General features: G+C 52.3%; 1 protein-coding gene across 3 annotated transcripts; it reads right to left on the bottom strand.

Moving 5' to 3' along the window:
- Nucleotides 1-78: 78 nt before the first annotated feature.
- Nucleotides 79-27491, bottom strand: RNF41 (ring finger protein 41). 3 transcript variants are annotated; one of them, XM_050924727.1, is made up of 7 exons: nucleotides 27382-27491; nucleotides 24566-24751; nucleotides 11060-11172; nucleotides 5087-5358; nucleotides 4030-4165; nucleotides 3290-3393; nucleotides 79-1506 (listed from the first exon to the last, which is right to left on the bottom strand). In XM_050924727.1, exons 3-7 carry the CDS (start codon nucleotides 11147-11149, stop codon nucleotides 1155-1157), a joined length of 954 nt encoding a protein of 317 aa, XP_050780684.1. In that variant the 5' UTR covers nucleotides 11150-11172; nucleotides 24566-24751; nucleotides 27382-27491; the 3' UTR covers nucleotides 79-1154. The 3 variants fall into 3 exon arrangements, with proteins under 3 accessions (XP_050780684.1, XP_050780685.1, XP_050780686.1); XM_050924728.1 differs by lacking the exon at nucleotides 11060-11172; XM_050924729.1 differs by lacking the exons at nucleotides 24566-24751; nucleotides 27382-27491 and adding an exon at nucleotides 8220-8317 and having other exon boundaries at nucleotides 11060-11151.
- Nucleotides 27492-27819: the final 328 nt, after the last annotated feature.

Here is a 27819-nt window from a genome sequence, read left to right as displayed (position 1 = left end):
AAAGACCAAAAGGAAGGAACAAAAACCAAAAATCCCCTCCCCACAAATGCAAATAAATTAAATTCCCGACAAGTAAACTTAATTGGACCTGGCAGCATTTCTGGCCACTGTATTTAAAAAATAAAATAAAGGGAAAATACAAACAAACAAGGCAAAAAAAGGTACAAAAAAACGAACCACAATCACAAGTGTCTGAAAAAAAAATACATAAAGCTCTTTGTGGCCCGTTCAACGCACACACAGACAGAACAGCTGGACCCAGGTTCCGGGCAAGAAGTGGAAGCAACCGTCACTGGCAGGCAGAGAGGCCGTCCACATTACAGGCTTCTGGAGTCCGGCGCCTCCCTCGGGTCTCCGGCTCCGAGCGGGAGGGGAGAAAGGAAGGAGACGAAAGGCCATCCAATGAGAGTTTAGTTCCACTTCGAAATCCCCCTTGAAGCCGGGTTTCTCCCCGCCACAGCATAAGGCCCCACAGCCAAGCTCCAGAGCGCGTCTGCTCGACGGCTCAGCTGTCTGGCTGCAAAACGCTACTCGTTTGTGAGGAGCGGTTATTTGGCATCGCTCGTGTCTGCAGCTTAGCCTCCTGGCCAAACCGTCGGCGTATCTGAGCAGGGTCCCCCTTTCCACCTCCCACCAAAGGCTGCAAAGCGAGACCGTGCAGGCATGTGAGAGCCTGGCTAGAGAGCTGTGGCTTTCACACAGGTATCTCAGAGTGGGGAAAGAAACCAGGGGTGTGGCGCGGACGTGAACACTGTGTGGTCGGGTCACCCCAGGGCAACACCACGCCAAGATCTGCGCCAGGAGGTCGGGACAATGGCAGAGATGTCAGCAGTCAGGCCCGCTCCAAAGCCCGCAGCAGTTTCAAGGGGCTGCGCTTTTCAAAGCCAGTCAGAAGCCACACGGACACCTGACTGGGAGGCAGATCTGCTGCAAGGGACAAACCACATTTTGCCTATGATGCTGGGTGACTGCCCAGCGCTACAAGGGAGCGTTTGCCAGAGGCCTTGAATCACGTTTTAAATTACGAGCCACACGCTTGGAGGAATAATGCCCTGATATAATGCCGTGACTGACGGGGGCTGGGGGGAGATGTCAGCGGTTTAGACAAGTTATTCTTTTTCAAGCACAAAATGTTTCTCTCTCTTTAAAAGTCTTTAGATCTCCTCCACTCCGTGTGCAAATATCATCACCAGGCCCGGCTCAAGCACCATGTCCTCCCCCATGTGCTGGTTCTCGCAGGCCATCACCACTACAGCCTGCTTGCCGGGGATGCGCTTGGCCACATAGTTCTCATAATAGCGCCGGTTCATCTGGCGGGTTTCCAGGGTGGCCAGGCCCTGCGGCCAGTTCCGCTCGTGGGCATTCTCAATCAGCTCGTTGATGATGGACGTGGGGCACCCGCTTTCCACCAGCGAGCGCTTGATGACCGCCTGGAGCACGGCATCCGGCGTGGAGATCATCCCGCCCCATCGCGTCACCCGTGCAGGCTGCAAGGAGTTCACCCACCTGTAAGACACCAAGACACCATGAGTAAAAGACAGGGGCACCCAAGAGACAGTAACTGCTAACGGGGAGGCAGGGACTGCTCTGCCAGAGAACGAGAGACAGGCAAGACGGTTACTTCAACGTGATCCTCAGGGGCAGGCTGGCCACATCAAGGACTTGTCAGAGGCTCTGCGGTGTCTACAGGATACTAATGGTCTCAGAAAGGGCAGCGCCAAATAACTCAGGTGCCCCCTCGGGATGAATCCAGAAAACTCACCAGCTTTCCTTCGTAAAACCTAGAGAGAACGGACGTCAGAGCCAGCCGCTCTCTCAGGCGCCGCTGGGGCTGCACCCACTTCTGGTGGAGAGAAGGGACGAGGCTGGGAGGAGACTGATGCAGTTAGAGATGGTGCCCATGACAGAAAACAAACAATCTGCCAGACTCAAGTAGCTAAAAGCAATGCTGGAGGGACATCGGGCGACCCCACCCAGGACCAGCGCTAGTGTTTTCAGCGCCCTAGGTGCACAGCCATTTCGCTGCCCCACGTGCTGGTCCTGCAGCCCCAGTGGAGCTGCCGCAGCCATGCCTGCAAGAGGTCCACCGGAGCCGCAGGACCAGGGGACTGTCCACAGGAATGCCTGTGGTAGCTCCACCGGAGCCGCGGGACCAGGGGTCCCTCCGCAGGCACGACTGCAGCAGGTCCACCGGAGCCGCCTGCCGCCCCCGCCCCCCCGGCAAAATGCCGCCCCTCAATAATCCTGGCGCCCTAGGCGATTGCCTAGGCCGCCTAAATGGAAGTGCCAGCCCTGACCCCACCACTTCCTCACACTAACTGCTGAAGTCTGTCGACACGGAGCTCTTTGCCCCACATCCCTGCTCTCCCCCTTTCTCCTTAACTCACGGTACGGTGCTCCTGAAGTCAGAGCCTCAGAGTTCTTCTGGACCTTAATCACGGCCCCCACCCTCACCCCCTCCCATCAAAATCCTTTTCCAGGCCGTAACTGCAGCGTGGCAACGACTGAAAGTCCTCTCTCTGGTCCTCCCCATGTGAGCCAGCCAAGCATGTTCCGAAGGTCTTGCTCCAGAAAGTGGGGCTATATCCCTGGCTTCCCAGCTACCCCCCAGCTACCCAGGATGGCCTTCAAAGTTCTTCAGGGGCTTGCGTCCCTCCAGCCTCTCAGATCCACCGACCACGACCATTTAGCATCTCATCCCTGCCCAGGACAGCGTTAACCTCCGATGGCAGCAGATGCAGCAGGGAGAGAAGCTGCCATTTCCCAGCTTGCCAGGCACCTGAGGACGCTTCCCCGCACTAGAACTCCAGTGAATCCTGGTATCCGAGAACCCCTGGAGTAAAACCTCTCCCTCTTCTTTTGATGCCGCTTTATTAACCCTGGTGGAATTCGGTTTTCCTGAGCTGGGCTGAAACGACCCTTCCACCAGGTCCCATCTGTGGCAGTACGGAGCAAGGATCAGCTCCGAAGCCATTTCTTCCAGCCCCCCTTTCACGTGCAGGACACGGGCCGGCAGCTCGCTGGTTTCAAACTGGCTGCAGGTGTGGAATTTTACAGCTGGTGGGACCCGTAACATTAACAGGGCTGAGTTGCCTTAGCAGTGTCCTGCTTGTTTTAAGGTTATGGGTTTTCTTGTGGTTCCCTTAGCTCGGTCCTTAATCTGCTGGGGGGATTTAATGACTGTTCCCAAATCTCACCAGCTGAGCCGACGCATCAGTCCCCTGCGTCTGCGTCCCAAACACCCACTCACCCCCCGTCACCGGGATCATGCATTGGCAGTGGCACTTACTCTAGGATTTCATTGTATTCAATGGTCTCTTCCAGGTTCTGCAGGTTGGGGTTGACGCTGCGGATGGCTCGCATGTAGGCCTTCAGCAGCTGGATGTCCCGTTTCTGCAAGAGGCAGGGCAAATGGAGAGATGTTTGCAACAGGCAGGAGTCCCTCACATGCACAGACCTGCTCCCCTTCCCGCGAGGACATAGGGATGGAGGTGGCACTGAACGCAGAGTCTGTTATGTTCAGCCCCACATGGGACGGCAGCGGGGGACCTGGCTGTCTCATCAGGTGGTGGAAGCAGAGTTTTTAAAAATTAACCCTTCACTATTTTCCCTGCTCACTCGCTGCTTCCCAGCGGCTCCGCTCGGGTATCCTCAGAGCTCATGAAACAGACTGGGGTCAGAGTGCCTGGAGCGCTAGCCGGCCTCCCCTGCGTCCCAATCTTGTGAGATCATAGTGCAAAGTGTGCTGCTCCCGCTGGGTGGGGGGACCTCATGGGACAAGGATTTTGATGCAGGACAACAGCCTGGAGCTGGGAGAGGAAGCTCTCATTCAAACAAACAGACACTGCACAGAACTAAGGGAATGCTAGAACGTAGTAGCCTATCAAGCTGCCTTTGGCTCTTAACCAGCAGATTCATTTGTCCAGTATTTGTGCCAGGTAAGAGTCCACCCATCAAGAGAAGCCGTTTGCTTAGAAGACCAGAACAAACTAGAACCCCATCCATGGACACCCACGTGAAAGCAGCTACCTGCTCAGCCAGCTGATGCTTGTGCTCTGCTGAAGTCTTCTCCAGCTCAGCAATTCTCGTCTGCTGCTGCTGCACCACCGACCTTAAGTGCTTGATGCAGTTGTGATTTGGCAGCTCGTCTTTGGGCATTTCCAAGCTGCAGGGAGAGAGAGAATGGACGGCAGGGGAAGACAGAGCAGGCCAAGGCTCGGGATTAGCAAGGAGCATCAGCGCCCACCCAGCTCCCACGACAAACTCAGAAGTTTGGGGGACTTACAGCGAGATGTCAGACTAGCCTGAATTATAATTAACCACAGATGGTTGGGATGGGATCGTAAGCTGATCTAACCACTAGGGATCAGGATGAGGTCGGGGGGGAAATCCCACATCTGCCCACTGCAGGGTTCTTTCACTCTCCTCTGACTGTCTGGTGCTGGCCACCGCTGGAGACAAGGCCTTGGAGTAGCTGGACCTACAATACAGAGCCACCCACCTCCAGGTCAGCCGGGATCACTAGGCCCCCCCAACCTGACTGGACAGCCAGTGGTCTCAGCACAGCTTGTGCATCATAATAGCCAGCCAACAAGTGGGCTACCTGGGCGGCAGCCTCACAGAGAAACCGAGGCTGGAGACCGACTGCCTTGCTCCAGCCGACCTGGGGGAAGCGGGTGTGGGTAGGAGGCACTGCTCTTGCTACACTGTGTTTGGTGGATAAGAGCTTAGCTGTCTCGCTGACTTAGGAACCTAACTGCCACCTGGACTTAGGAAAGTCTTCCCCAGTCTCCAGGGCTGGAAATCCAGGGCATGGAAACCAAGTTTGAAGACGAGCAAGACCCCAGCTGCCAGTGAGCTCAGGGAGTTGTGATGGCCAAGGCTGGATAGCCCTGCCCTGTGCAGCACCGCTGGCATTTACCCAGCCCTGTGCACTCCCAGCCTGCGGGGAGATCAGCCTTCTCCCCAGCTCCCAGCAGCACATAGCTGGCCAGTGTCCCAGCTCTGTCACTGCTCGCGGGAGGCTACAGCTCCTGGCCTCATCCCCAGGAAAAGGGGGAAACAATCCAGCAAGAACGATCCTCACCCGCATCCTTGCTCGCACGTCACCGGCCGCTTTGGATTATGCTCACAGTCATTGAGGTGAGACATCAGGTTGTCGAGTCGCACGACCGCCGTGCAGCCGAAAACCGCGTTGTCGCAAGTGATCTGCAGCTTGGAGAGCATGTTCCGCATGATCCGGGGGACGGGGCGGAGGTGGGCCACGGTAACTACGCTGCGGTCCACGGGGCAGGTCTGCTGCTGGGAGAACCACTGGGTGATGCAGGCATTGCAGAAGGCGTGCTCACAGTGTGGAGCCTGCACGGGGAAGGAAACGCAGGATGCAGCGACTCGCCCCGACCCCCAGCCTCCGTCTCATCCCACAAAAGCCCAGGGCGGATGGGCAAAGCCAGCACCTTTCACCTGGCCTGCAAATAGTTCATCCCGCCTCTCAACCCCCACTGGGAGCTGAGGACACGCTCTCCCCATCCGTACCACAGGCACAAACCAGTGCTGGCCAAGCCGGGGCCCAAGCCCCAAACACAGCAATCCCCTGCTCTACCCACTAGATGCTACTGCCTCTTTAAATGCAGGGTTGATGGGCCACGAAGGGTTGGCAGGCTAAACTGACACTTTTCTAGAGCAGGTTAGAAGGGAATTTCCGTGTATTTACCCAGCTGGGCATTACAAGGACTGCGGTGGGAAGGCGAGAGCTGTCACTGGACTGAAGTTACGTTTAGGGGCGAGAAACACATCAGCTCTTCCTTAGCGATCTGGCCAATCTCCTCTCAGAAAGCAGAAATCCAGAGCTACAAGCCCACACAGGGTGGGTCAGACACTCAAGGGTTAAATCTGTCCCAAAGCTGCAAGACGCTGGGCGGGGGGGCAGATGGGAACTTTGCTGCCTGAGTCCAGCAAGCCCTAAAGTACCCAGTGGGCAGAAGGCTTGGGGCCCATTTGGTAGCATCGTTAGTAACATTTCCATAAGCGCCCTTCAGGGACACAGATCCAGCTCCACCAGACGCCCCGACTGACTGGCCTCACCGCCTTGGAGAAGGACGGCAGCTGAGGTTGCCAGAAGACAACAGAGCGAGTGCAGAGCCTGGCGCAATGGAAAGCTGAGGGTGGGACTGACTGCTTTCCATCACGGTCTCACTGGGCTCCGCAGGGTGGCCCAAGGCCCCATTTGAGAAGGCCCCCGAATCGAGTGGTTTTGTGGGCTCGCAGCGCCACGCAGGTTTGGCCTGGACACCTCAGGGAGGGGCGCTGGCCCCAACCCCTCTCCCTTCGGTAGCAGTTTTTTGAAAGGGGGAGGGGAAGACCCTCAGTTCCAGATTTTACTCTGGGTGGCCTGGTGGCACTGCCTCCCCTTCATGATCTATTTGCTCTCTTGGCCTTCACACCCGCCTAGGTCGCTGCCCCCTTCCCGAGTCCCTGCTCTCGCCCTCGGTTAACACCGGGTCTTGCTGCAGCGAGTGAGAACCAGCTCTCCACAGCCGGCACGTCCCCCCTCCGGCTGAAATATTTCCCCTCAACTCTGCTAACTCCTCCCACCACCGGAAATAGATGGACACAAGCCAGAGCAGAACCCAAACCGCACCGGGGAGTCGGCTCCCGGCACGCAGCACCGGAACGTTTGGTTGCCAGGGTTGTAGCCATTACCAGGGAGCCCTTTTCTGGGGGGGTCAGTTTAACAGACCATGGCAACACCAGGATCCCGTTTACACACTCATGTCGCTAGGAGCTTTCCAGCAGGGCTTCTCCAGCCACAGCAAACCGATTTCTTTTCCCCCTGGAAACGGCGCTAGCCAAGCTGCCGTACCACGCTCCTCCTTCAAGCATATGAATGCCCCCTGTCCAGCCAGGGCAAGGAAGCGACCACGGAGGTGCCAGATAACTAGACTGGGACGCTCCCTGAGCGGCAGGGCTGTAGCAGAGCAGTGCATGACAACTCCAGATTCCTGAATTGACTCTGTGCAGGATGGACTTGCTGGGTGGCCTTGAACAAGACGGTTAATTTCGGTGGCACAGGGCGTCCCCAGCTGTAGCGCTGGTCTAGTGCTGTGCGTAGCCACCACACGAGGATGTGTCCAAAAGATCAGAAGTCTTGTCTTCAGGACGGACTGAGAAATCACAGAGCCCACTGACTTTCACGGGGGTGGCGGGTGGCTCAGCTCTCTTGGAAAGGAAATCAGGGGCCAAGCTGGATAAAGTTCTGATTTTTAAAAAGTGCTTTTATTTCGAACATTTACAAAATTCCAACCCATTTTTAACGTGTTGCTAGTTCTTTACTTTCTCCCCACTGGACAGTCTGAAATTGCTGAAGTGGAGGGGGGAATTGTTACCTGAATTTAGGCCCCTCTCTCCAGAATGAGGTAATTCTGGAGCTTCATAAACATCCCGACTTCGAGGCCACCACAAACTCAGGCACCGATATGCAGACAGCTTGTGCTGTACCTGCGACCAACAGCACCTGCCAACAGATCAAACTTCCACGTGCCAAGAAAGGTGGGTGAATGCTTCTGCTAGACTCTTCCACCAGGGAATGCAGCTTGAAGTCAATGGGACTTGAACGCTTATGTCACGTCAGTGCCTAAATACCTTGAAACACCTGGCCTTTCCGCGTCGAAAATCTCACCCTTTGGAGGTTAACTTCAGGCTACTTTTGAACATTTTGCTGCGTAGGAACATTCATAATAACGTCAAGAACATATTGAAAGGTTACATAACTTTTCACTGTTAACACTGGAAACCGTTCTGAAGGGACAGATGTCATGCCATTGAGAGAACAGTTAATAACAGTTTTTGCATCTGTTGCTACAAACACTGAGGCACACAATGTTTGCAGGATCAGAGACTCACATTTCCAGTATTTTGTTGTTTTGCTTGTAGTAGTTTTGTAAAATTCAACAGCCTCCTAGTTCTGACATTTAAAATCCAGCATTTATAATCGAGTTCATTATAAAGCGTTAAGCTAAACGTACAATGGGTGCACGTTTTTAAGTCAGCGTTACCCTGATTTAAATCACCATGTTTTATTTTAAATCAGTAATTTAAGTCAGTGGTTTAAACTTGCCTGGATTTACATCACTCCAGCCCATCGAGAAACCAACTAACTCGTGTTCAGAGTGCTTCTGAGCAAATGGAAGTTATTAGATGTACAACGTGTACTGCCCTACCACGTGGTTACCCCCTGCATCCTCTTGTCCTTCTTGTCAATTGCACAACATCAGTTCGGAGAAAAATGCAGTGAACGTGTCTGTCACAGATGCAAGATCTGTAGAGAACAAACGACACCCCCTCCCACGGTCACGGTAAATTGTTTACTAGTGATACGATCTTCAGATTTCATTTTTGCCAAGCACAGACAGCTTAGCAAGCCACAAAACACTCCAGCCAGCAAAGCGTCGTGCCTTGCACTTTGCCCACAACTTACTGGCACTGCAGTACCTTCTGATCACGAGTCCCAGCTGAACGTCCCTGTGCGGCTCAATTTTCCATTAGCCGCACTGCAATGTATTTGTTCGTGGCAAAGGTTTGTGTTACTGTCACTCACACTCTAACAGGCCTTTTAGAAAAAAGAGTTACATCACTCGAGTAGCTCAGAGCAGGCCCCCAGCTTTGCAGTTCTTTGCCGGAGTCCCTGCTATCACTCAGACCCTGGGTTGGTTATCTGGCAATTTCAGGATTTTTTCCGCCAGCCCCGAAAATGCTCAAGGGGGTAACAGAGCAAACCCTAAATCCTCTTGTGTCCCTGCAAGGGTGACAATGCAAATAAGGGGCAGGGAAAGAATCCACTTCCTAAAGGGAACAGCACGTCTGCCACAGTCAGGCGTAAGGACACAGGAAGAACCTGGGGTCTGAAAATCTTCGTGCACAGGTGCGGTGTGATAACACACCGTCAGTACTGCCAGGATCCTGCCTACACACGGCCTGACTCTGAACTGGCTCCAACAAGCTGGTGAATGGGTAGTGCCCCCCAAGGCTGCAAGGAGGACTCCTCACCCTCGCACCACCTGTAAGAGACAGCTGCTAAGATCTCTAATTAAATCTATCCAAGCCCTGGGGACAAGTCTCAGCCCTTGTGCCCACAGCTAGACCACCCACCGAACACTAAAGCTTTCCCCAGTCAGGATTTCCTGCTGTGCATGTTACGTAAGGAGCAGAGCAGTCAGGGTCACAGTATTCCCAGACTCCCTCCTTGAACGATTTCCCCCTTCCAGGACCCAGCAATCTTCTCCCAACGCAGAGCAACGGCTCGCAGCAAGAGCAGTTCCGTAAATATCTGCAGGCTCACCTCTGCTAGGCCTCGGGCTCTACACAGGAACGCAGCCCCCAGCTCTCCCCTGGCCACCCGCTGTACAGAACCCAGAGCAGCCCACCTGCTGTACTGCTCTGGCCGTTGGCGAGCTCTGCGGCTTCACCGGCATTTCAGAGGAACGCTCCCAAGACGGGCGGGGGAGCCAAAAATCACCACGACCCACAGCTAACAGCTGAAAGAGGTGCTCCGGCTGACTACACTCCCTATTGCTTTTGCTGCTGGCCTGGCTCTGTGCAGGCGACTCTCGCGTCTGGATTGTGTGCGTGTGTGGGGGTGGTGGGAGAAGACAGCTCTGAACATACTGAGCTATTAATGACGTGCCAAAGGAGCACAATGTTCACAATCTGGATCCCCTCTGCTTTCCTGGGTTGAACATTAGCTCCTAACAGGTGGCAGGGAGGAGGGCAGGGGGAGAGAAGACTCAGCAAGCCCAAAATCTTGCTGCTGCTGGAAAAGAATGGTCGTCAGATACCCTCCAGGAACGGCAGTTCCCCAGATGTCGTGGGTCCTACGGGAGCTGCACAAGGCCCTCACACATGCGCAATTGGAGTTATTTTTTAAAAGGAGCATAAATCGGGGCAGCACATGCACCCGGACCTCCTCATGCACCCGGACCCAGGCAGAAGGGAGAAAAAGTCCCTCACGATTCAAAGCCCATGCTGCTGAGGGCCCTGAAGAGCCAGGATGGAAGACACATGATGGGATCCACACGGACTCCAGCATCTCCAAGAGCCACAGTTCTCGCCAGGAACGTCAATGTTCTCTCCCCTCTTCGAGTATGGGTCAGTGTGGAGCCCACTCTAGATGCCTGTCAGGCCGTATCCTCCTGGGACAACAGGAGGGGTGGGGAGGGGGAGTTTCAGCTGCATCAGTCAAACAGGGATTGGAGCCCTGCTCTCCCGCAATGGATCGTCACGCCTGGCAGCCCTCAGGCTGGCACGTTCCTAAAGCAGGTGGAAGACGGTGCCTGTGCCCCGGGGGAGCACGCTTCGAAGTGCAGAGGGAGAGACCTGCCAGCCTGCGGATAGTAAGTGGAAATACACTGAGAGCCACTTAGCGAGTCTCTGCAGCAAAACAGTCTGGCCTTTCAATGCGCAGGATACGGCCACGAGGAGCTGGGGAGAGGCATCAGAGCAAGACTCTGGAGTACGTGGCTTCTCTTCTGCTCGTGCGGAGCAAGACTTCAGGAAGAAGACTGGTCTGGTGAGCAGCTGGTTCAGGGGAGGTCCTGAGAAGTCGGGCTGAACCCTAATCCTAAGAACACACCCCATGCAAATACACCCGGAGAAGTTTTTTATATAGAACCATCAAATGCCAATGCACACGCCAGCTACAGAGCCTCTGGTAGGTCTCAGACACCTGCGTCGGCTGGGCAGTCGCATTTTAAAAACGATGAATTGAAATAGCCGGGGGGTTCATATACTAGCAGCTTCCAGCAGATTTCCACCAGTACTTGTTAGCTCGCAGCAATTTAGCCCTGGTTGGCTGATTTTGGCAAGCCACTACCTTCAGGCAGCGATCAGAAGGGTCGGAGCTGCACGTGTACATTAAACGTCTCTCTTCACAAATGCAGGGCTGTGCGTTTAACATCCACCCACCCTCGCTAGAGCGGAGATGCAACTGTAGTACGGAATCACCCCTGTAAATTTCTCCGATCACGACAGCAGAAAGGAAATCATTGCTCTTTTCAGCACCTACCTGCACCGGCTCCTCCAGAACCCCGCTGCAGATGGGGCAGATAAGGTCTTCATCAACATCCCCCTGAAAGCGGGCTACATCATACCCCATTGCTCACCACAGTCGCCAGAACCCTGGAGAGAGAGAGAAGGAAGGAGATCAGGGGCAGGCAGAGAACTGCAGGGATCAGACTCATGTTCTGCTCCTCTGAAGGCAGAGCCTGATTTGGGAGTTTAAAGTCCCTCTTTGCAATGCTGAGAGTTGGAAACAGACCTGAGCCTGCTGCATGCTAAGCCAGGGGCTTGCAGACCCGCTCCAAGCCCTTACACAATAGGGTGTGGTGCAGTGTTCTCAGCCCCACTTCCATGCATAGCTCTCCTGCTAGCACCAATTGCACACTTCCCTCCCCACAAGGCATTACTCATCCCTCCGCACTTGTCCTCGCTACGGAAGGATTTGGGCGCGAGAGAGCAGAGGGGGTGCCGAGTGCCCAGGACACTACGGACACGTAGGGGGAACACTGGCCCACCAGACATGCTCAGACCACTGAGAGTCTAGCTCCGGGCTCTGCCACTGACAGGGTGATCTTGGGCAAGTCACTTTGCCTCTCTCTGCCTCTGTAGCTCTGTCAGTCCCTGAGCAGGTGTCTGAACTGTGCCTGGCACAATGAGCCAGCAAGCTCAGATGGGGTCTCGAGGCGCTACCATAATTTGACTAGCACATGCCCCGGCCCACTGCCCGCTACAGGAACTCCGTCTGGAAATCCTCACAGCGAGGCCCCGGCTGGATAGGTTTACGAATGGGATGTCTGCGGTGGCAGGGGACTGGACCTGATGACCCAGGAGGGTCCCTTCCAGGCCTGACTCTAGCCCTAATTTCTCAGCTTTGCTCCCCCACAGAACTGCATCCTGATTATCCTCAGCAATGCACGGATTCCCTTTGGCTTCCATTCCCTTTCTCCACCTCCGGGTTCCCATGCAGGGAACTAGAGACACTGCAGTCAACCTGAGCTGGTTACCCAGCGTTGTCCTGCCCAGTACTCAGGGAGTCATGTCTCCAGTCATTGGTTAAAGTGCGGCCTCTCCTCCGGTAAGCCACCCCCTGTCTGCGGTTAGCTCCTCCCTGTGCCCAGGACAGCAGGATGGAGATGGGGATTCAGTTCACGCTGGAGCCCTGTAATGTCTGGGGTACAGGAATCTCACAGCCCACTGGCAGTACAAGTTATTCCCACGTTTCTACAGTTCTTCTGCTCCTAAGCCAGGATTCGAGAAATGGATCCACTGATCCCAGTACTGTAAAACTTCAGGTGCTGCTCTAATTCCAGGCGTCTTAAAGAGTCCCTTATGCATCCTCAGGGCACAGCACTGCCCGAGCCCCACAGAATTCGCCAGGGCTACTGTGGGCTTCTGGGCTTTCCTACCCACGCTCGGTGTGCGGGAACATTAAAGGAAGGCGGTGGAGATTACGCAGCATGATCGCAACCAACATCAAAATATTTCAGAGGTGGGACTGGTCTGAGTCATGTGACACCATCCACCCCTCAGGGGAACACGCTCTATTTACGTGTCAACGCCTGGGGTGTCCGCATAGTGCCCAGGGAGGTGGGGGCCCTGACCTCTTTTGGGTCTCTAGTTGTTATCACAGCACACCTAGGTAAAGGGCCAGGAGTACCTGTGAACCTCATGAAGTTCCTGCATTTACCCGCAACCTTCTACACGCCCCTGCACTGGGACAAAGGTCCTTTCATGGGCCCTCACCGACAGATCCCGCGGGAAGATGATAACCCCACTCACATCTCCAGTGTATCAGAGCAGCTGGCAGCGATGGTCTAAAAGGTCTCCCTCATTTCTTACAGAGGCTCTTCCTAGACCAAAAGTTGCTATGGAGGAGACACAAGACTCCTAACCCTTGAACTAAGAAGTCAGCACATGGCCTGTGATTGGGGCTGCTCCTCTCTCTGCTCCACAAGCCAACCAGTAAGGGGGAGTGATTATGACGTCAAAAGATAAGCCAGCCAGTCACCACCTGCCCTGTCAATCACTTGAAAGCCATCATCCTATTGGTGCAAGTACCCCAAAAACGCATTGGAGTTTTGTCCCAGTTCCTGAACTAACCCATCACAATCCCGTTGCCTGGCATCAGTCCACTCAGCCACTAGCGATGGCCCAGGAATGCTAGGTCAGCCCCAGACAGTGTCTGGGATAGCAAAGGAGGTTGCAGCTCCCCCAAAGGCCAAACAGAGCCCTGGAAAGCAAAGCTGCCCATGTTTACGTCTGCAGTAACACCAAGTGTACAAAGATCTCGGTGTAACCATGGTGCATTTTCCAAGCAAGACAGCGCTCCACCCCACCGCCCAGGACGAGTCAAGTACTGCGAGAGTGGGTTCCATTAACAGGACGGAGCTCAACATTTTTTTAAGGGTTTTCACCAACAAACACTTGGCATGTTGCACGGAGGTACAGTGTGGAAATGAACCTTGGACAAGGCATATGCTGTGGCAAAGCCACGTGAACGTGTCTCCCGCTCTGGATCTCAGAGGTTCCCAGTCAACTAGGCCTTCTGCCGGGTCAAAATTGCTTTGGGCACTATCTACAGACAGATTTCCTGTGCGTCCCCTCAATGTCCACTGGCTGGGAGGGCACGCTCATCTCTACCAATGCAGACCCGAGTCATCTGAAGGCCAGAGGATAAAGATCTCCATACGTATTCTGTCCCACCCAGTTCGTTTTCCTCGCTTTCGTAACACCAGTTCTCGGTTTCACAGCAGCCTTGTGCTGCTGCCCACCAAGGAACACCAGGCAAGCTTTCCGCACTAGATTCATGCACCACTGAAGGTTCACACTGAACGCTCACAGGAGAAATGTTTGCCAGGATTGACGCGTCATTTCTCTGGCTCAGCGTTTCAGAGTGCACTTCCTATCCTTTACTTGTATCTGTGTGGGGCCAACATGGGGCTTTAAAGGCCGTTACTTGCCCTGATTACATTCAATATGGACAACACGCAGACAAGGAACAGGGCATTGGAAAGAACAGAAAGCAGCATGACTGAGCAGCAAAGTGTATTGCGAGTCTGATCGGCGCAAAATCATTCTGGCTGAAAAAAATAAATCCATGCAGTCTGCAGATGTGTGGGCTCCAAACTGGCTGTTCTGTATGGCTAGAGTATATAACCGACGGCTTGAGCGACATGGCAACCAGGGAACATTCAGAGTTGTCCATTAGTTGGCTGATTGAGTATCAGAACCAGACCCCAGGCATTGAATATGACAAACTCTACCCTAAAAAAACCCTGCAGCCGCTGTACGAGAGCCTTCCTCTGGAGCGGCTGTTTAAGTATTGAGCATCAGTTTCTACATGTTACCACTCTGGGTTTTTATAATTAGTCTTAATTTGATAGATCCTGGCACAGCAGGGATAGCAGCAGCACACAACATCCAGGAACCGCAGAGTAAATCTCCCAACAGTCAAAGCGATATCAAGTCCAAGCGAAGATCAGAGAGGTAGAAGAGAACCATTCAGGTCCATTCCCTGCAAGCCCAAGAGACACCCCCCTGCCTTTGAAAATCCCGTCTAATCCCCCTTTAGCTGCTTTGGAAATCCCAACTGTGACGCTCGAGTACAGAACCTCAGGCAGAAAGGAGAGACTCTAGACACGCGGTGCCCCGACAAAGGCCTTCCACGAGATGTTTTACAGAGGGGGGAGACGATGGATGGGAGGAAACAGACAACACAAACAAGCCTAACTCAAGTCTTGGTCTGCTATGAGCAGCCTAGGCCAAAAGGCTGGGAGGGAAGCAATATAGCTCACTAACAATTGCAGGCTACAGACACGCTTTGGACTAAATGCAGAACATGCAGAGTCACGGCAGCTCCTTGTTTAGAAGCCACCTGAGGTCGGAGCTCAGCATCCTCGTCGTGTGGGAAATAACCCTCCCAAATGTGACATGCAGAGCAGCGTGGGGAAAGCCAAGACCCAGTGAGCGCGGAGTTATAACCCTCACGTAGTGGCTCCAGCAGGCCGAGGACAATAGAACTTCGCCAACAGGGCACAAGGCCACACACTAGCCAACACCTCGACTTTGGGACCTGTCAAGTCGAATCTGGTGAGTAAGTTATTCCAACCGCCCCCTCTGACAGCAGATACACACAGCTGGTGGATGTACTGAGTCAGTATCAGATGCAAGAGACGAGTCGATAGTGGGAGCCAGAACTTGTTGGGCCCATCTCCTAAATCAAACTTAATTACGGCCTGTGCTGGAAGTCTTGGATTTCCAGCTTTGCCTAGCTTCTCAGAAAACACACACCCTGTTTTCATTACGGCCCATAAGAAGTCTGTCAACCGCACTGCAGCTGGGCGAGTTTGGAGGAAACCTGTTCTGTAAGCAAAGTTACTTTTTATAATCTTCCCAATTTCATAAACCCTGGGGGCCAGAAAAATAAATTGAAACCAAAGGGAAAACAAGAAGGCCACAAGAGGGAGTGTCTCTTGTAGTTAAAGCACAGGACAGGGACCAGAACGCCAGGCCTCTGTTCCCAGCCCTGCCACTGACTCACCTTGTGAACTTGGGCATGACCCCTGCGCCTCGGTTTTCCCATCTTTAAAGTATGTATGATACAGGAACATCTCTGGGGGAATTCCTAAGTGTTCAAAGCACTCTGAGGGCTTCCAATGAAAGGCAAAAGCAAGGTTGTGGCAGTACTGGACTTTCGCTTCTGCCCGTGTTTCCCGTGGCTTCAGCCAGCTGGAGGAAGCAGTTTAGTGGTCAGAGCGGGAATGGTCAGAAAAGGGGAGCCCAGAGTTCCGTCCCTAAGAGGCAAAGGAAAGTAACAGGCATTTGACATGTGGAGGAGATGCACTGGGGCAGCTGTGAGTATCTGTCATGGCTGCTTAAGCTAGTACAGCACCAAGACAGATGAATTCTGAGGGAATCCCCCAGCTGGTGTTTAGAGGGGGTCGTTTACAAGCATTGCAAGGCTAGAAACACTCCTCCCATGAGCCTCTAGTGCAGTCTTCTCCTTATCTGCTAGGGAGAGAGCCGGTTTGGGGAGGGGGCGGCCCAAGCCACACAGATATGGCCCTGGATTGATAAGCTGATTGTTTAGCAGAAGATGGGAGAGACAGATAGTGAATGAATCGAAGGCCTTGTGCACACTTAAGTTTTGCAGCTTTAACTCTGCAGGTGTGGATCCAGGCCAGCAGAACCCCTAGTGCACAGTCAGACCAGCAGAACAGTGCTTCGGAGGCCAGTGCAGTCGAGCTCGAGGAACTATCCCGCACCAGCAGAACGACACCTACGCTGTGAGTTCCACTGGCAAAGCGATGTCAGTAAAACCAAAATAACTCCCCATTGTCATAGTTACGCTGGTAAAACATGCAGCCCAGACCAAGCATGAGAGAAGAAATGAGTTGCTTAGCCATGGGCAGAGCCCAAGCACTCCAGCCTGCCACAGGTTTCTGACATGCAACATTTCTGCTCATCTAGCCCTGCTGTCTTCTATCCCAACCTTCAAGTGACCTTGCTGCTTCGGGCACAAAGTCGCATCTGCTGCAGCTTCCTCTCTGCCACCGAGCTTCCCCTCATCCCAGATCCGAGTGGAACCGGTGCAGCCGAGAGATGACGACCCCACGGCTCCAACAATGACCTTTCGCTCTCCCAGTGCGCCTCTCCAGCACAAAGCAGATGCTGCTGCTGACAGCAACGCACCCCGTTCTGAAGCTGACGATTAACTGCAGTGACGTGCAGCAGAACGTCGAGCCAGCTAGAATGCCGTCTGCATGACTTGGCTGGCCAGCAACCTTGTTCGAACAGTGCAATGCAGGGGACAGAACGGCGCGTGGCACAGAAAGCGAATGCGAGCTGAGGTCGTTTCGATAGCCAGCATGGCGAGGTGGTGGAAGGACACACTCCAACAGCATATCAATTAGGCAGTGGGATCTAAAGTTTCCCTTGAGCTGGAAACCACAGGCACTTGCCACCTCTCTGCTCAGATGAAAATCTGAAACCCTCCCGCGATGAAGGGGAGAGAGAATTTATTATGCCAAATGCACCTCGGAGCCCATGTGAGAGGCACAAACACCAAGGGGTAAATGATCAAAGCAAGACTGAGTTTTGGCCTCACATCTCCCACGGAGATTGTGCAGCTGAACTGCCCTGCAGAGATGAGACGGTTACTCTGGCCCCGCGTGGAAGTTGGACAACAGCATATTATGGAGGGACTAACAAATGAAAGCCTGAGTTTTCTATGTGGTTACAAGGCGTGCACGCGCTCCCACCTACAGCTTCTTCCTGAGCAGGGGCGGCTCTGTGTATTTTGCTGCCCCAAGCATGGCAGTCAGGTGGCTTTCGGCGGCGCGCCTGCGGGAGGCCCGCCGGTAACGCGGATTCGGCGGCGCGCCTGCGGGAGGCCCGCCGGTAACGCGGATTCGCCATACCCGCCGCTGACTTGCTGCTGAAACCACGAGACCAGTGGACCCCCCGCAGGCATGCTGCCGAAGGCAGCCTGACAGCCGCCCTCACAGTGACCCGCAGGGCGTCCCCCGCGGCTTCCCGCCCCAGGCACGTGCTTGGTGCACTGGTGGCTGAAGCCGCCCCTGCTCCTGAGTGAGGCTCATTTAGATTTTTTGGGGGATTTTATTAAGTCTCCTACCTGGGCAGCTTCAGCCAACTGATGGGGCCTGTTTTATTGGTAGCTGGAGCCTTTATTCATGTCCCAGATTTTCCAGGTCAACCTGTTACTCCTTCGAGGGTAGCGTTACCCTTAGCGACTGTAGGTGCTTAATGTGGCTTCAACCACACGGAGAGCGTGGGTCTGACAGTCGGGCCTGGGAATGCAGAGTTCTGTTTTTAAGAGGCCAAAGCTCGTACTAAGACAGTTTTGTTGATGAGTTTTGTCTGATCTACACTTGGCCAGGGTGGATGTGGGGGACGAAGCATTGACAGACTCAATTACTTAGCAGAGATGGAGGCTGAGGCCTTGACTTCACTGCTGAAAAGGTGAATTTTTTATCAGTGGGTAACTAATGTTTGAGAGCTACACTAAGGGGGAAAACCCAGTGAAGAGAAGGCACTTTAGTTTTACTGAGATGAACGACGCACTATGTCCCTGCCTGGCACTGACCTCACCTACCTAACCTGGGGTGAAACTGAAGTGCCTTCTCTTCACAGTGTTTTTACCTCAGAAAAGCTCCCGCATATTACCCTGAGGCTAAAAACCCACCTGTTGGGGGTTTTTTTTTTAGCAGTGAAGACTAAACCTAGTTGCCTGTTAAAGCCTAGTTAACTCCACTCCAAGAAGTAAAGAAAGATCAGAGACAGGAACACAACTTCGACAAAACCTGGGATATGCAGGATTGTTATAGCCCTGTTCTTTCAGTCCCCATCTCTGCGAGGTAACTGAGTTCTTTCAAAAAAGACCTAGATAAGTTCATGGAGGACAGGTCCATCAATGGCTATTAGCCAGGATGGGCAGGGATGGGGTCCTTGGCCTCTGTTTGCCAGAAGCTGGGAATGGGCAACAGGGAATGGGTCACGTGATGAGTCCCTGTTCTGTTCATTCCCTCGGGGGCACCTGGCATTGGTCACTGTTGGAAGACAGGACACTGGGCTAGATGGACCTTTGGTCTGACCCAGTATGGCCGCTCTTATGTTCATCCCAGGATCTTAGAGAGACAAGGTGGGCGAGGTAGTATCTTTGATTGGACCAATTTCTGTTAGCATAAGACACGACCTTTTGAGCTTAAACAGAGTTCTTCCGCAGGTCTGGCTCACCTCACCCACCTTGTCTCTCTAAAACCTAGGTTGAAATTTGTGCCACAACCAAGGATAATTTGGGTACTTCATTTCCTTGCTTCTTATGACCTGGAGTGGCCGAACAAAACTAAAGTTTGGGTCTGAAAGCAGCCAACAGTGAATAATGGCACTGCCCGGCAGAGATGGTAAGGACGCTTATTTCCATGCCAGTAACGGACGGGAGAGGGACACGTTTTTGACTGAAATTCAGAGGGTTTAAGAAATTATATTCTTGTAATTTTGCAAGAGTCTTTTTTTTAAAGTAAGATTTTTCCACTAACTTGCCACAGTGATTTAGAGAGAAAAAGACTGCAACAGCACATGGCTCTTCGCCTATCAACCTTCCCACGGCCCAAGACAACTGTACCATTGACTGCTCATACGCGAGCGTGACTAGGAACAGAGCTGCTCGACCATAAACTTCAAGCCAGAGGCATCGGTTGTCTTTTCAGAGCAAGAACTTAACAGAAACTCAAATGTGCACTGAGCTGAATGGTTATCAAAGAACTCACCCACGCAGCATTAGTACAAAATGCCTTTGACTGCACTCGTCTGCACCCAGGAAGTCTGCTAGCAATTTCAAACAATGTGCGCTCCACTCAGAGGGAAAATCCGGGAATGAAAAGGTTTAACTCAGTAATAGCATTTCTAGTTTTATACACGTGTTTAACCTGCAATTATCTCTAGAGCCCAACACTGTGATATTTAGGCGCTGATGCATTCACGCCAACATGTGCCCCACACACGTGTGACAGGTAACATGGATCGTGGCAATAATCGTTTGGGAAGGCATTCAAATCATAACCCACCAGATCGATCTCATTTGATCTCAGTTACAGGAGGATTATGGGAACTGTGGTTTAAATTATTTAATAAGAATCTACAGTTTTCTTTACTCTTCTCACTAATCCCTAGCGAGCCACCACCATCACCAGCAGTTGTTGCCCTAACATACTTACTTTGAAACACTGGTGAGGAATTAATCCCATCTCTGAATTTGTTCGTTTACATCACACTAGAAAACCATTTGATCAGGTTTCAGTGCAGCCCCTCCCACATGTCTGAGGAAACCCTGTATTCTGAAGCACCAACTCCAGTATTAAACTCCTCGTTCTAAGCTGGTTTACCCCAGACAGACAGACTTCCTAAACTAACGACCGCCGGCAGTAATCTGCAGAGATTTTAGTGCGTGTCATGAAGATCAGATGATGGGTCTGCACTGCAGAGAGTTACCCCGGGTGATTGGCACCCACGTTAGCCTAGCCCAGCCGTGAGCAGCCACACCGCGAAGCCACAGTAGAATACTGCGTCCTCACTGGGTCTCTGTAGCGTAGTAATTTGAGCCACTCTGATCCTTTCCCAGGAACTGTGAAAGAACTTGTCTGTCCTTCTGGGCGTATGTGGGGAATTGTGGGACGGCGCTGGAGGACTATTGGCACTCAAGGGATTCAGACAGCAAAGCAGGCAGGTTACCAGCCTGAGTGAAAGCAGAATCCAGGCTATAGCCTGCACCCACAGCCAGCCCACTAGCCGGGGTCGAAGGCACCACTAAACTCAGGGGGAAAGTTTGCATGTGTGGATGGAAGGGGGTTAAGGGCAATGGCCCAGTAAGAGCCCAGGGTAACTCTCCAGTGAAGACATACCCTGAGTGATTACACAGCATTTTAGGGACCTAAAACATGAGGCATGCTAGCACCACATATCAATGTTCGCAGCACAGTACAAGAGTACACGAGGAGAGCCCCTGCCCAGAAGAGCTTGCAGTCTAAAGGCCTTAGCAATGGCTTTAACGGGAGCTGGACGGGGTCCTAAAGAACAGGGGAGACTGGGACTTTACGCAATAGAGTTCGCCACCAAAATAAGTTACTTAAAGGTTAAAGCAAAAACACTTTGACAAGCCTCCTCCAGGAGGTGGGAAGCAACCTGGCTCACCAACCACCCTGAGTTATGCAAAGCCAAGTTATCCCTTCAGCCCGTGAAGCAGAGACATGAAAGCACAATCCATGCAGCTTCCCAGAAAATCTAACTTAGAGGACTGTTGACTGCTGCGGACGAAAGCCAAAGGCACTGCTCCCTCGGCCTGGAAAGTCTCTTTCAAACAATCCGAGGACTCCGCTTGCTTCACGTGTCTTCCCGATGAGACACTTAGGCCCGTGTCCTTCACGCGTGCAGCACACTTTGTCCCCTGGACTTCCCTTGCCCTGGAGAGCTGCTACAGAACAGACACTTAGGCGGAAGAGTGCCCCGCCCACCTGCTAGGGGAAACATTTTCTGACTTCTTTAGAGAGGGAGTCTCACTGAAATGAACACACAATTGAATGAGGCTCTTATACAAACTCATTCTTGAAAGCGGACACCCTCCATTGTTTAAAAAACGGCTTCCATTATACCCACTTTTTAGATCGATTGAAACCAAAAAGAGCCACAGTACACAATGAAGTATGTATCAATAGCATTGTTAAATGCAAAAATGCATTTGCAAATACCAGTGGTTTCTCTTATCTAGGGCTTTTCATCCTTAGATCTCAAAGCGCTTTCGGAAGGTGGTCAGTATCATGAGAAAACCAGAGGTAAAGATCAGGTATGTGACTATTCAGGATGGTATATAAAAGATTGAAGGTACCCAAAGGCACTTACCCATAAAGCATTTCTGCTCAAGTTGGAAAATATGCTTAATCAGGATGTTTGAACACACAGACCAGACGTGCTGCCTCCTGTGAATGACAGTGATTGTGATCTGTGTATTTCTGCAGCCCGAGCACATTACTGGTTACTCCCTGAGAAAAAGCACCACTTAATTATTTTCCAAAACGCCATGCTCCCGAACCCGGCCTTCATCACACCCAAGTGAATGAATGTTTCTGACATGAACCCAGACTCCAGCCTGGATGGCTTATGAAGTGGCTTTTGTTAAAACACAGATTCAGTGCTGGTGATTGATTGAAAGTCCCCTGGACTTGGGCTTTCCATGCTGAGCAGGACAGGCACAGCAGGGCCAGTGGCCAGGAATGTGCTTCTGGCATGTCCCGGAGCCCCACCTCCAGAGCCTGGAGAAGAGTTCAGTCTCCGTGCCCCATTTAACTCTTTGGCCTCTCTGATGCCGCACCCAGTTATGGGCCAATTAGCAGCAAGTGTGTCTGCGAGGCGCACAGCTGTCTACAGAGAGCTGTCCCAAGAGCCAAACTCATTTCACGTGGGGGCACTGATCAATTGCAAGAGGTCACAGCCTTGGCCAATAAAGATCTGTGCTGAAACTGAATTGGGGCCTTTAACTTCTGGGTCACTAGGTCCCATTATACATTGCCCAAGGCCCCCCACCCCCACCTCCCTTGCATGTACGGCTTTCCAGGCTAGGAAGTGCTTATTTAACAACCAGTAATCCCTGTGGCTGGCGGAGAAATGCAGCAGGGCACAGAATGCAGCCCACGGCACATCTACCAGCAGAGGCAAAGAGCATAGGGAGACGTCAGATTGCAGGATCACTGAGGCAGGAACCCTGCTTAGTAGATCTGTGAAAGCCCCAGGCATTCGTTCCTATGGGCAGTCGCGCACACAGGCCGTGATCAGAATCAAGGCCCCTTTGTGCTGGGTCTATACAAACATACGGTAAAGAACAGCTCCTGCCACTAAGTGCTGACACACGATGCGCCGTGGATAACAACAGGGAAAGGATAACTGGTAGCAATCAGAGCCAGGAATTAAGTCAATGAATGTTTTGACATGAACTTCAGCGGGAAATCGGGTCTTATACCATTAGATAATCAGAAGGCTCCATTTCCCCAGCACTGCTAGCAATGTTCAAAATGCCCCTTACATTACTGCAGAGCCATTCTGCTGTCACAATGTGTGAGAGACACTGTGCCACTTTTTAAAGAGTCACATTAGAAACGCTTACGTAATAGCATGGTATTTTTCAAATAAAGTTAAACACGTTCAAGATTCTTCCCTTTTCACTCCAAGACAGCAAAATTATTAGTAGATACCAAATTAGAGCCGGCAAAGTGGAATTTAAATACACACGGAGTTACCAAAAAAAAAAACAAAAACAAATGGCTCATTGCTTCTTATTCAACATTGGACAAAACAGCTTTTCAAAAATACGGTCTCCTTGACGATAGTTCAGTTGACACCCTACCTACAAAGGAAATATTAATGGTGTAGTTTCTAGCAGTTGCTAGACACAGTGTTCCAGAACAACAATACTTACACCAAATTTTATTTTGCTTTTTCACCTAGTCAACTGCAGGAACTGTCATACTGCCAGAAATAATAGTGAACGTCTCAACTGAGCATATGCAACAGCAAAACCAAACCATTCCGGAAACACAGGCCATTTCTCACTGGGAAGATGCAAAGGTCCAGACTGCAGTTTAGTGAAGTTTTTCAGACTTATGATCAGATAAACATTTCAGTGGCCACTGCAGATTCCCTCAGAAATATCAGGGCTGCACCTGAGGGGAGTGACACAGGCTAGGCCACCATACAGAAAACATATCGCCAAAAAGGAAACCCAGCAGTTTTTGCCTCTTAGACTAGATCCTAAGCACTGGGATGTAAGTGAAATATTTCATCTACGTACTGGTGAACAAATCTGTCTTTACAGCATAAAATTGCTAAGGGCTCTATTCAGTGAGAAATATTTATTGTTTTCTGCTGTGGAGAAGCCTAGGCAAGCTGGTGGAAGTTGACTGTGCCCCAAGCTGACTGATTTATTGTGAACGCTCACATATACTATGCAGCCCAACTAACCTTCACATTTTTTATTTTATTAAATAATGGCCTCCAGTCATCACTCCTACCAGCTGGGAGGCCTTTCCAGATTCCAACATGAGCTCCACTGTTAAGATGTCTTTAAATAATTATGCATTTTACTGCATGTTATGTTGAATCTTCCTCCTTAGAAAGGCATCGAGTAATTTTACGGGGATGTTTTAATTCCCAAATTCTAGACTATCACAGGAATGAAAAGTGCCCTGGAAATCAAGTGGAAACAGCTTGGGGTGGGTGGATGAGTATTTTTTTAAAACCCAATCAGAACCCTAAGGTTAACCATTCAAACGAGTGCTTAAAGGACAACTTGGATTTTTCAAATAATTTACCACCCTCCCGCCCAAATCCAGTTTCTGACAGAGCCACCTTGAAATAGTTATGCCCTGGAATTGAATAACGGGCTTGCTGTCCCCTGTGGCTGTTTATATGGAAAGGTCTTGTAAAGGCTTTGTTCTGTGTTTGCATGGTGCCCAGCGCAATGGGGCTGTGACCCCTAGGCAGACCCTAACCCAAACAATAACCATTTCACCACGGGAGAAACTGACTGTACAGAAGAAACACTGAATGTGACAATACACAAGGCACTGTCAATTGCGCAAAATAAGGGCCAGGTTCTGCATCAGGGTCTGAACAGGCAGATCCTCATGCTGAGCTCCAGTGAAATCAGAGGGGCTGATCATGGCCACGGGGGGTCTGCCCATAAGATTTCCAATGCAGGATCAGAGCTTGTACCTGCATCTCGTTACTGGTGCAGATACAAAGTGTTTTTGACAAGTGCGATCTCAATTCAATTATAGCCCCTTAGCTTGTACAGAACAGGGGGACTATCCTCCCCACCACCCCTACACACTGTTCTTTACAAATGAAGCTGCTGATTTGGTTCCGAACACTCCTGTGTCTGAATCTCTTTTAATTAAACGCTTCTGCTGCTCGAGATCTGGAAGAAGATTTGAACTGAAGTATTTACCTTCTGTGGCAGAATTCCTCCTGAAATGGCAAAGACACAGGGGCGGGTTTTGATTGCTTTTTTTAAGCAGCTGCTCCCAGTGGCCCATCTTTTCCCTTCCTCCTCGCTCAGATTAAAACGTCATTCTTCCCGGTGACCGAGACCTGTTCCCACAGGAATAGTCAGGAGGTCACAAACAGGCTTGATCTATGAATAGGAACAAGGAGAACAAAATGAATAATGTAAACAGAAATATGGCAAGGTGTGCGGCACCCCGCCCCCTCCACACACCCTCGCCCTGCATTCCTGGCATCACGTGGGAGACGGCCTAACCTTTTCTACCCAGGAACTCCTGTTCCACTGACCACATGCCTCCAGCCACGTGCATCCCTCCCACCCCACCCGATACACCCGCATTTCTTAAAAGCCCCTTGCTGCAAAGCATTTGAAACGTTTTTATAACCTGCCTAACGAGGCTGCACATCCTGTGTTGCTCATACAACCAGGACCTGCACAGTCTGAGCCTTTTCAACCAGTGATATTCCTCCTCTGAACAAGAACAGATACAAATCCTCTCTAAGGACAGGAAACTGAAGCATGTGAGCGACCTGGGAAAATACCGCTTTGTTCCCAAGACTTGTTCTCCAGGCAGCTAAAAGGCTGCCCACTGCATCATTTCAGCAGCAAGATATTTGCATCAGGTCTGGATGCCACCAGGTGTTTTAGGGAACAGACACTCAGTCAGGTGTTCTGCCACATGCTGGGTACAGGGGAGCTTTCAGCGTAAAGGGTTCTCCCAGCGGTGTGATAAAACCACCTCTGCGAGGGCAATGGCCCCCAGCGCTGTACCACTATCTATATAGGCACTTTACAGTGCTAAGAGGGGGTGTTTTTTCACACCCTGAGCGAAGAAAGTTTCAGCGCTGTCGGTGGCAGTGCAGACAAAGCCTACAAGAAGTTTTCAGTGTGACTGATGCTCGGTAGGGACATAACCCAATTTCAGATAACAAAGAATTTTCAAATCAGGAACGTTCTGTCCTGGAATGATTTCACACAACAGAAAGGGAAGCATTGGGAGAAGGCGTATACTCCCCTATAGGTAAAAGCAGCACTTTAGAAGCTAAGCAATCTGGTCAAATATAGTTCTTCAAACCACCACAGAGCAGGACACCCTAGTGATCTCCCTGTGACATTTACACAGCAATGAACTGGGAACCATCACACCTTGTATTTTTCGTAAGTCTAGCACCCGAAATTCACTATCACAATATGAAGCACATTTATCACTACTGTACTGCATTTTCCATAGCGGGTTAAGTAATTTCACATTTACCACTGAAACTATATAAAACCCAATTCCACTTCAGTCCCCAGTCCCCTGATCCTTCCTCAAATGCCTGCACAGACAACTGAGCACTGAAAGACAACGGATTCATATAGCACTTAGCAAACCACAACGTGCTAAATGTTCTCCATATTCCCTTTTATCAGTGTAGTGTATATATAACTCCTATATAGACACTGTATATATCTGATCAGTTCCCTCACCTCTTGTCTCTGTACACCACTGTTTTCTAGACTGTGCTTTCCTATAGGGGGATAGAAAAAAGGGGCCCCGATCCTGCCTGAATTAAAGTAGCACCCAGAGGCTACAAATTTCAATAATTCACCATAACAGCAACAATTCCCTGCCCAATTAAAAAGTAACCGTGGTAACCTATTAGGAGAGCATTTATGATGCAACACAAGGAGGCAGAACCTCCATATTCCCCAAACCACAGTGATTTTGCCCCATTTTCTCAGCAACAATTTAGCAGCAGCTCAAGCAGCTCAGACTCCACCAATGTGGGCCAGGCTGATGCAGACGGTATGAAATATCAGCAGACATTAAAGTCAGAGGGCATCATCAGGATGAATTAGAGATCATTTCCTGGTACAGACACCCGGGGGAGGGGAAGGATCCTGGGGGTTTTAAATCGGGTTATTTGCTTAGTCACTAAAAACTTACAAAACAATCACTTTTGGCAGCAAGTGTCCCAGGCACTGCCCTGAACGAGCCAGAACCCTGTGGCCACCAATACAATAATCATAGAGTGCCCTAAGGGCCCCCACCCAGCCTCTGTCCACAGCCCCCCACCAGACCATTCGTCCTTGGCCACCTCCCCCAGCCTCCACCCATGGCCCCCCAGATCATTCCCTGCCAACCTTCAGCCCCTTCCCCAAACTGAGCACAAAACCCTCCCCCAACCAGACCCCACCGCATCTCCACACAAACCCCAGCTTGCCAGATCCTGTCCTACCAACCCCAGCCCCTCCCCTAAACCAGCCCCCCACCCTCCAGCCCCCCTGCCAGATCCCATCCTACCAGCCCCCCGCCCCTCCCCCAAACCAGCCCCCCACCCTCTAGACCCCTCCTCCAAATCCCATCCTACCAGCCCCCCCACCCTCCAGCCCCCCTGCCAGATCCCATCCTACCAGCCCCCTGCCCTCCAGATCCCATCCAACCAGCCCCCCGCCCTCCAGCCCCCCTGCCAGATCCTGTCCTACCGGCCCCCTGCCCCTCCCCTAAACCAGCCCCCCACCCTCCAGCCCCCCTGCAAGATCCTGTCCTACCGGCCCCCTGCCCCTCCCCTAAACCAGCCCCCCACCCTCCAGCCCCCCTGCAAGATCCTGTCCTACCAGCCCCAGCCCCTCCCCCAAACCAGCCCCCCACCCTCCAGCCCCCCTGCCAGATCCTGTCCTACCAGCCCCAGCCCCTCCCCCAAACCAGCCCCCCACCCTCTAGACCCCCCCTCCCCCAGCCCAGCCCCCAATACTCCCCGCCCCCCCGCACGTACCGCGCCGAGCCCGGCTCCCCGGGCTGCTCCGGGACCCTGCAGGGCTCAGAGGCGGCCGCAGCCTCCCCGGCCCCCGCCCGGCCGCGGCGCTGCTACGCAACCCCCCCCCGCCGGAAACACGGGGGCGCCCCGCCCGGATGCGACGGTCCAGCCGGCAGCGGGGGGAGGGGGGGACGAGGACTCTATGGTCGCCGGCCGCTCTACCCCACAGCAGGGGAGTGAGGGGACTCTATGGTCGGCGGGGGCGGGGCTTTCGGAAGGGGGCGGGGCTTCCACTTCACGCTGTCTGGGAGTGGGTGGGTGATTGGCTGGGGCGCGGTCCGTCCCTGTCTGTCTGTCCTTGTCCCCCGCCCCGTCCTCCCTGTGTCTGTCCCCCCCGCCCCCCGCCCCCCTTGTGTCTGTCTGCCCCTGCCCCCCAGTGTCTGTCTGTCCTGCCCC

The sequence above is a fragment of the Gopherus flavomarginatus genome, chromosome 16 (assembly GCF_025201925.1).
Source record: "Gopherus flavomarginatus isolate rGopFla2 chromosome 16, rGopFla2.mat.asm, whole genome shotgun sequence".
Classification (NCBI taxonomy): Eukaryota; Metazoa; Chordata; order Testudines; family Testudinidae; genus Gopherus; species Gopherus flavomarginatus.
This window is presented reverse-complemented; position numbering and strand designations above follow the sequence as displayed.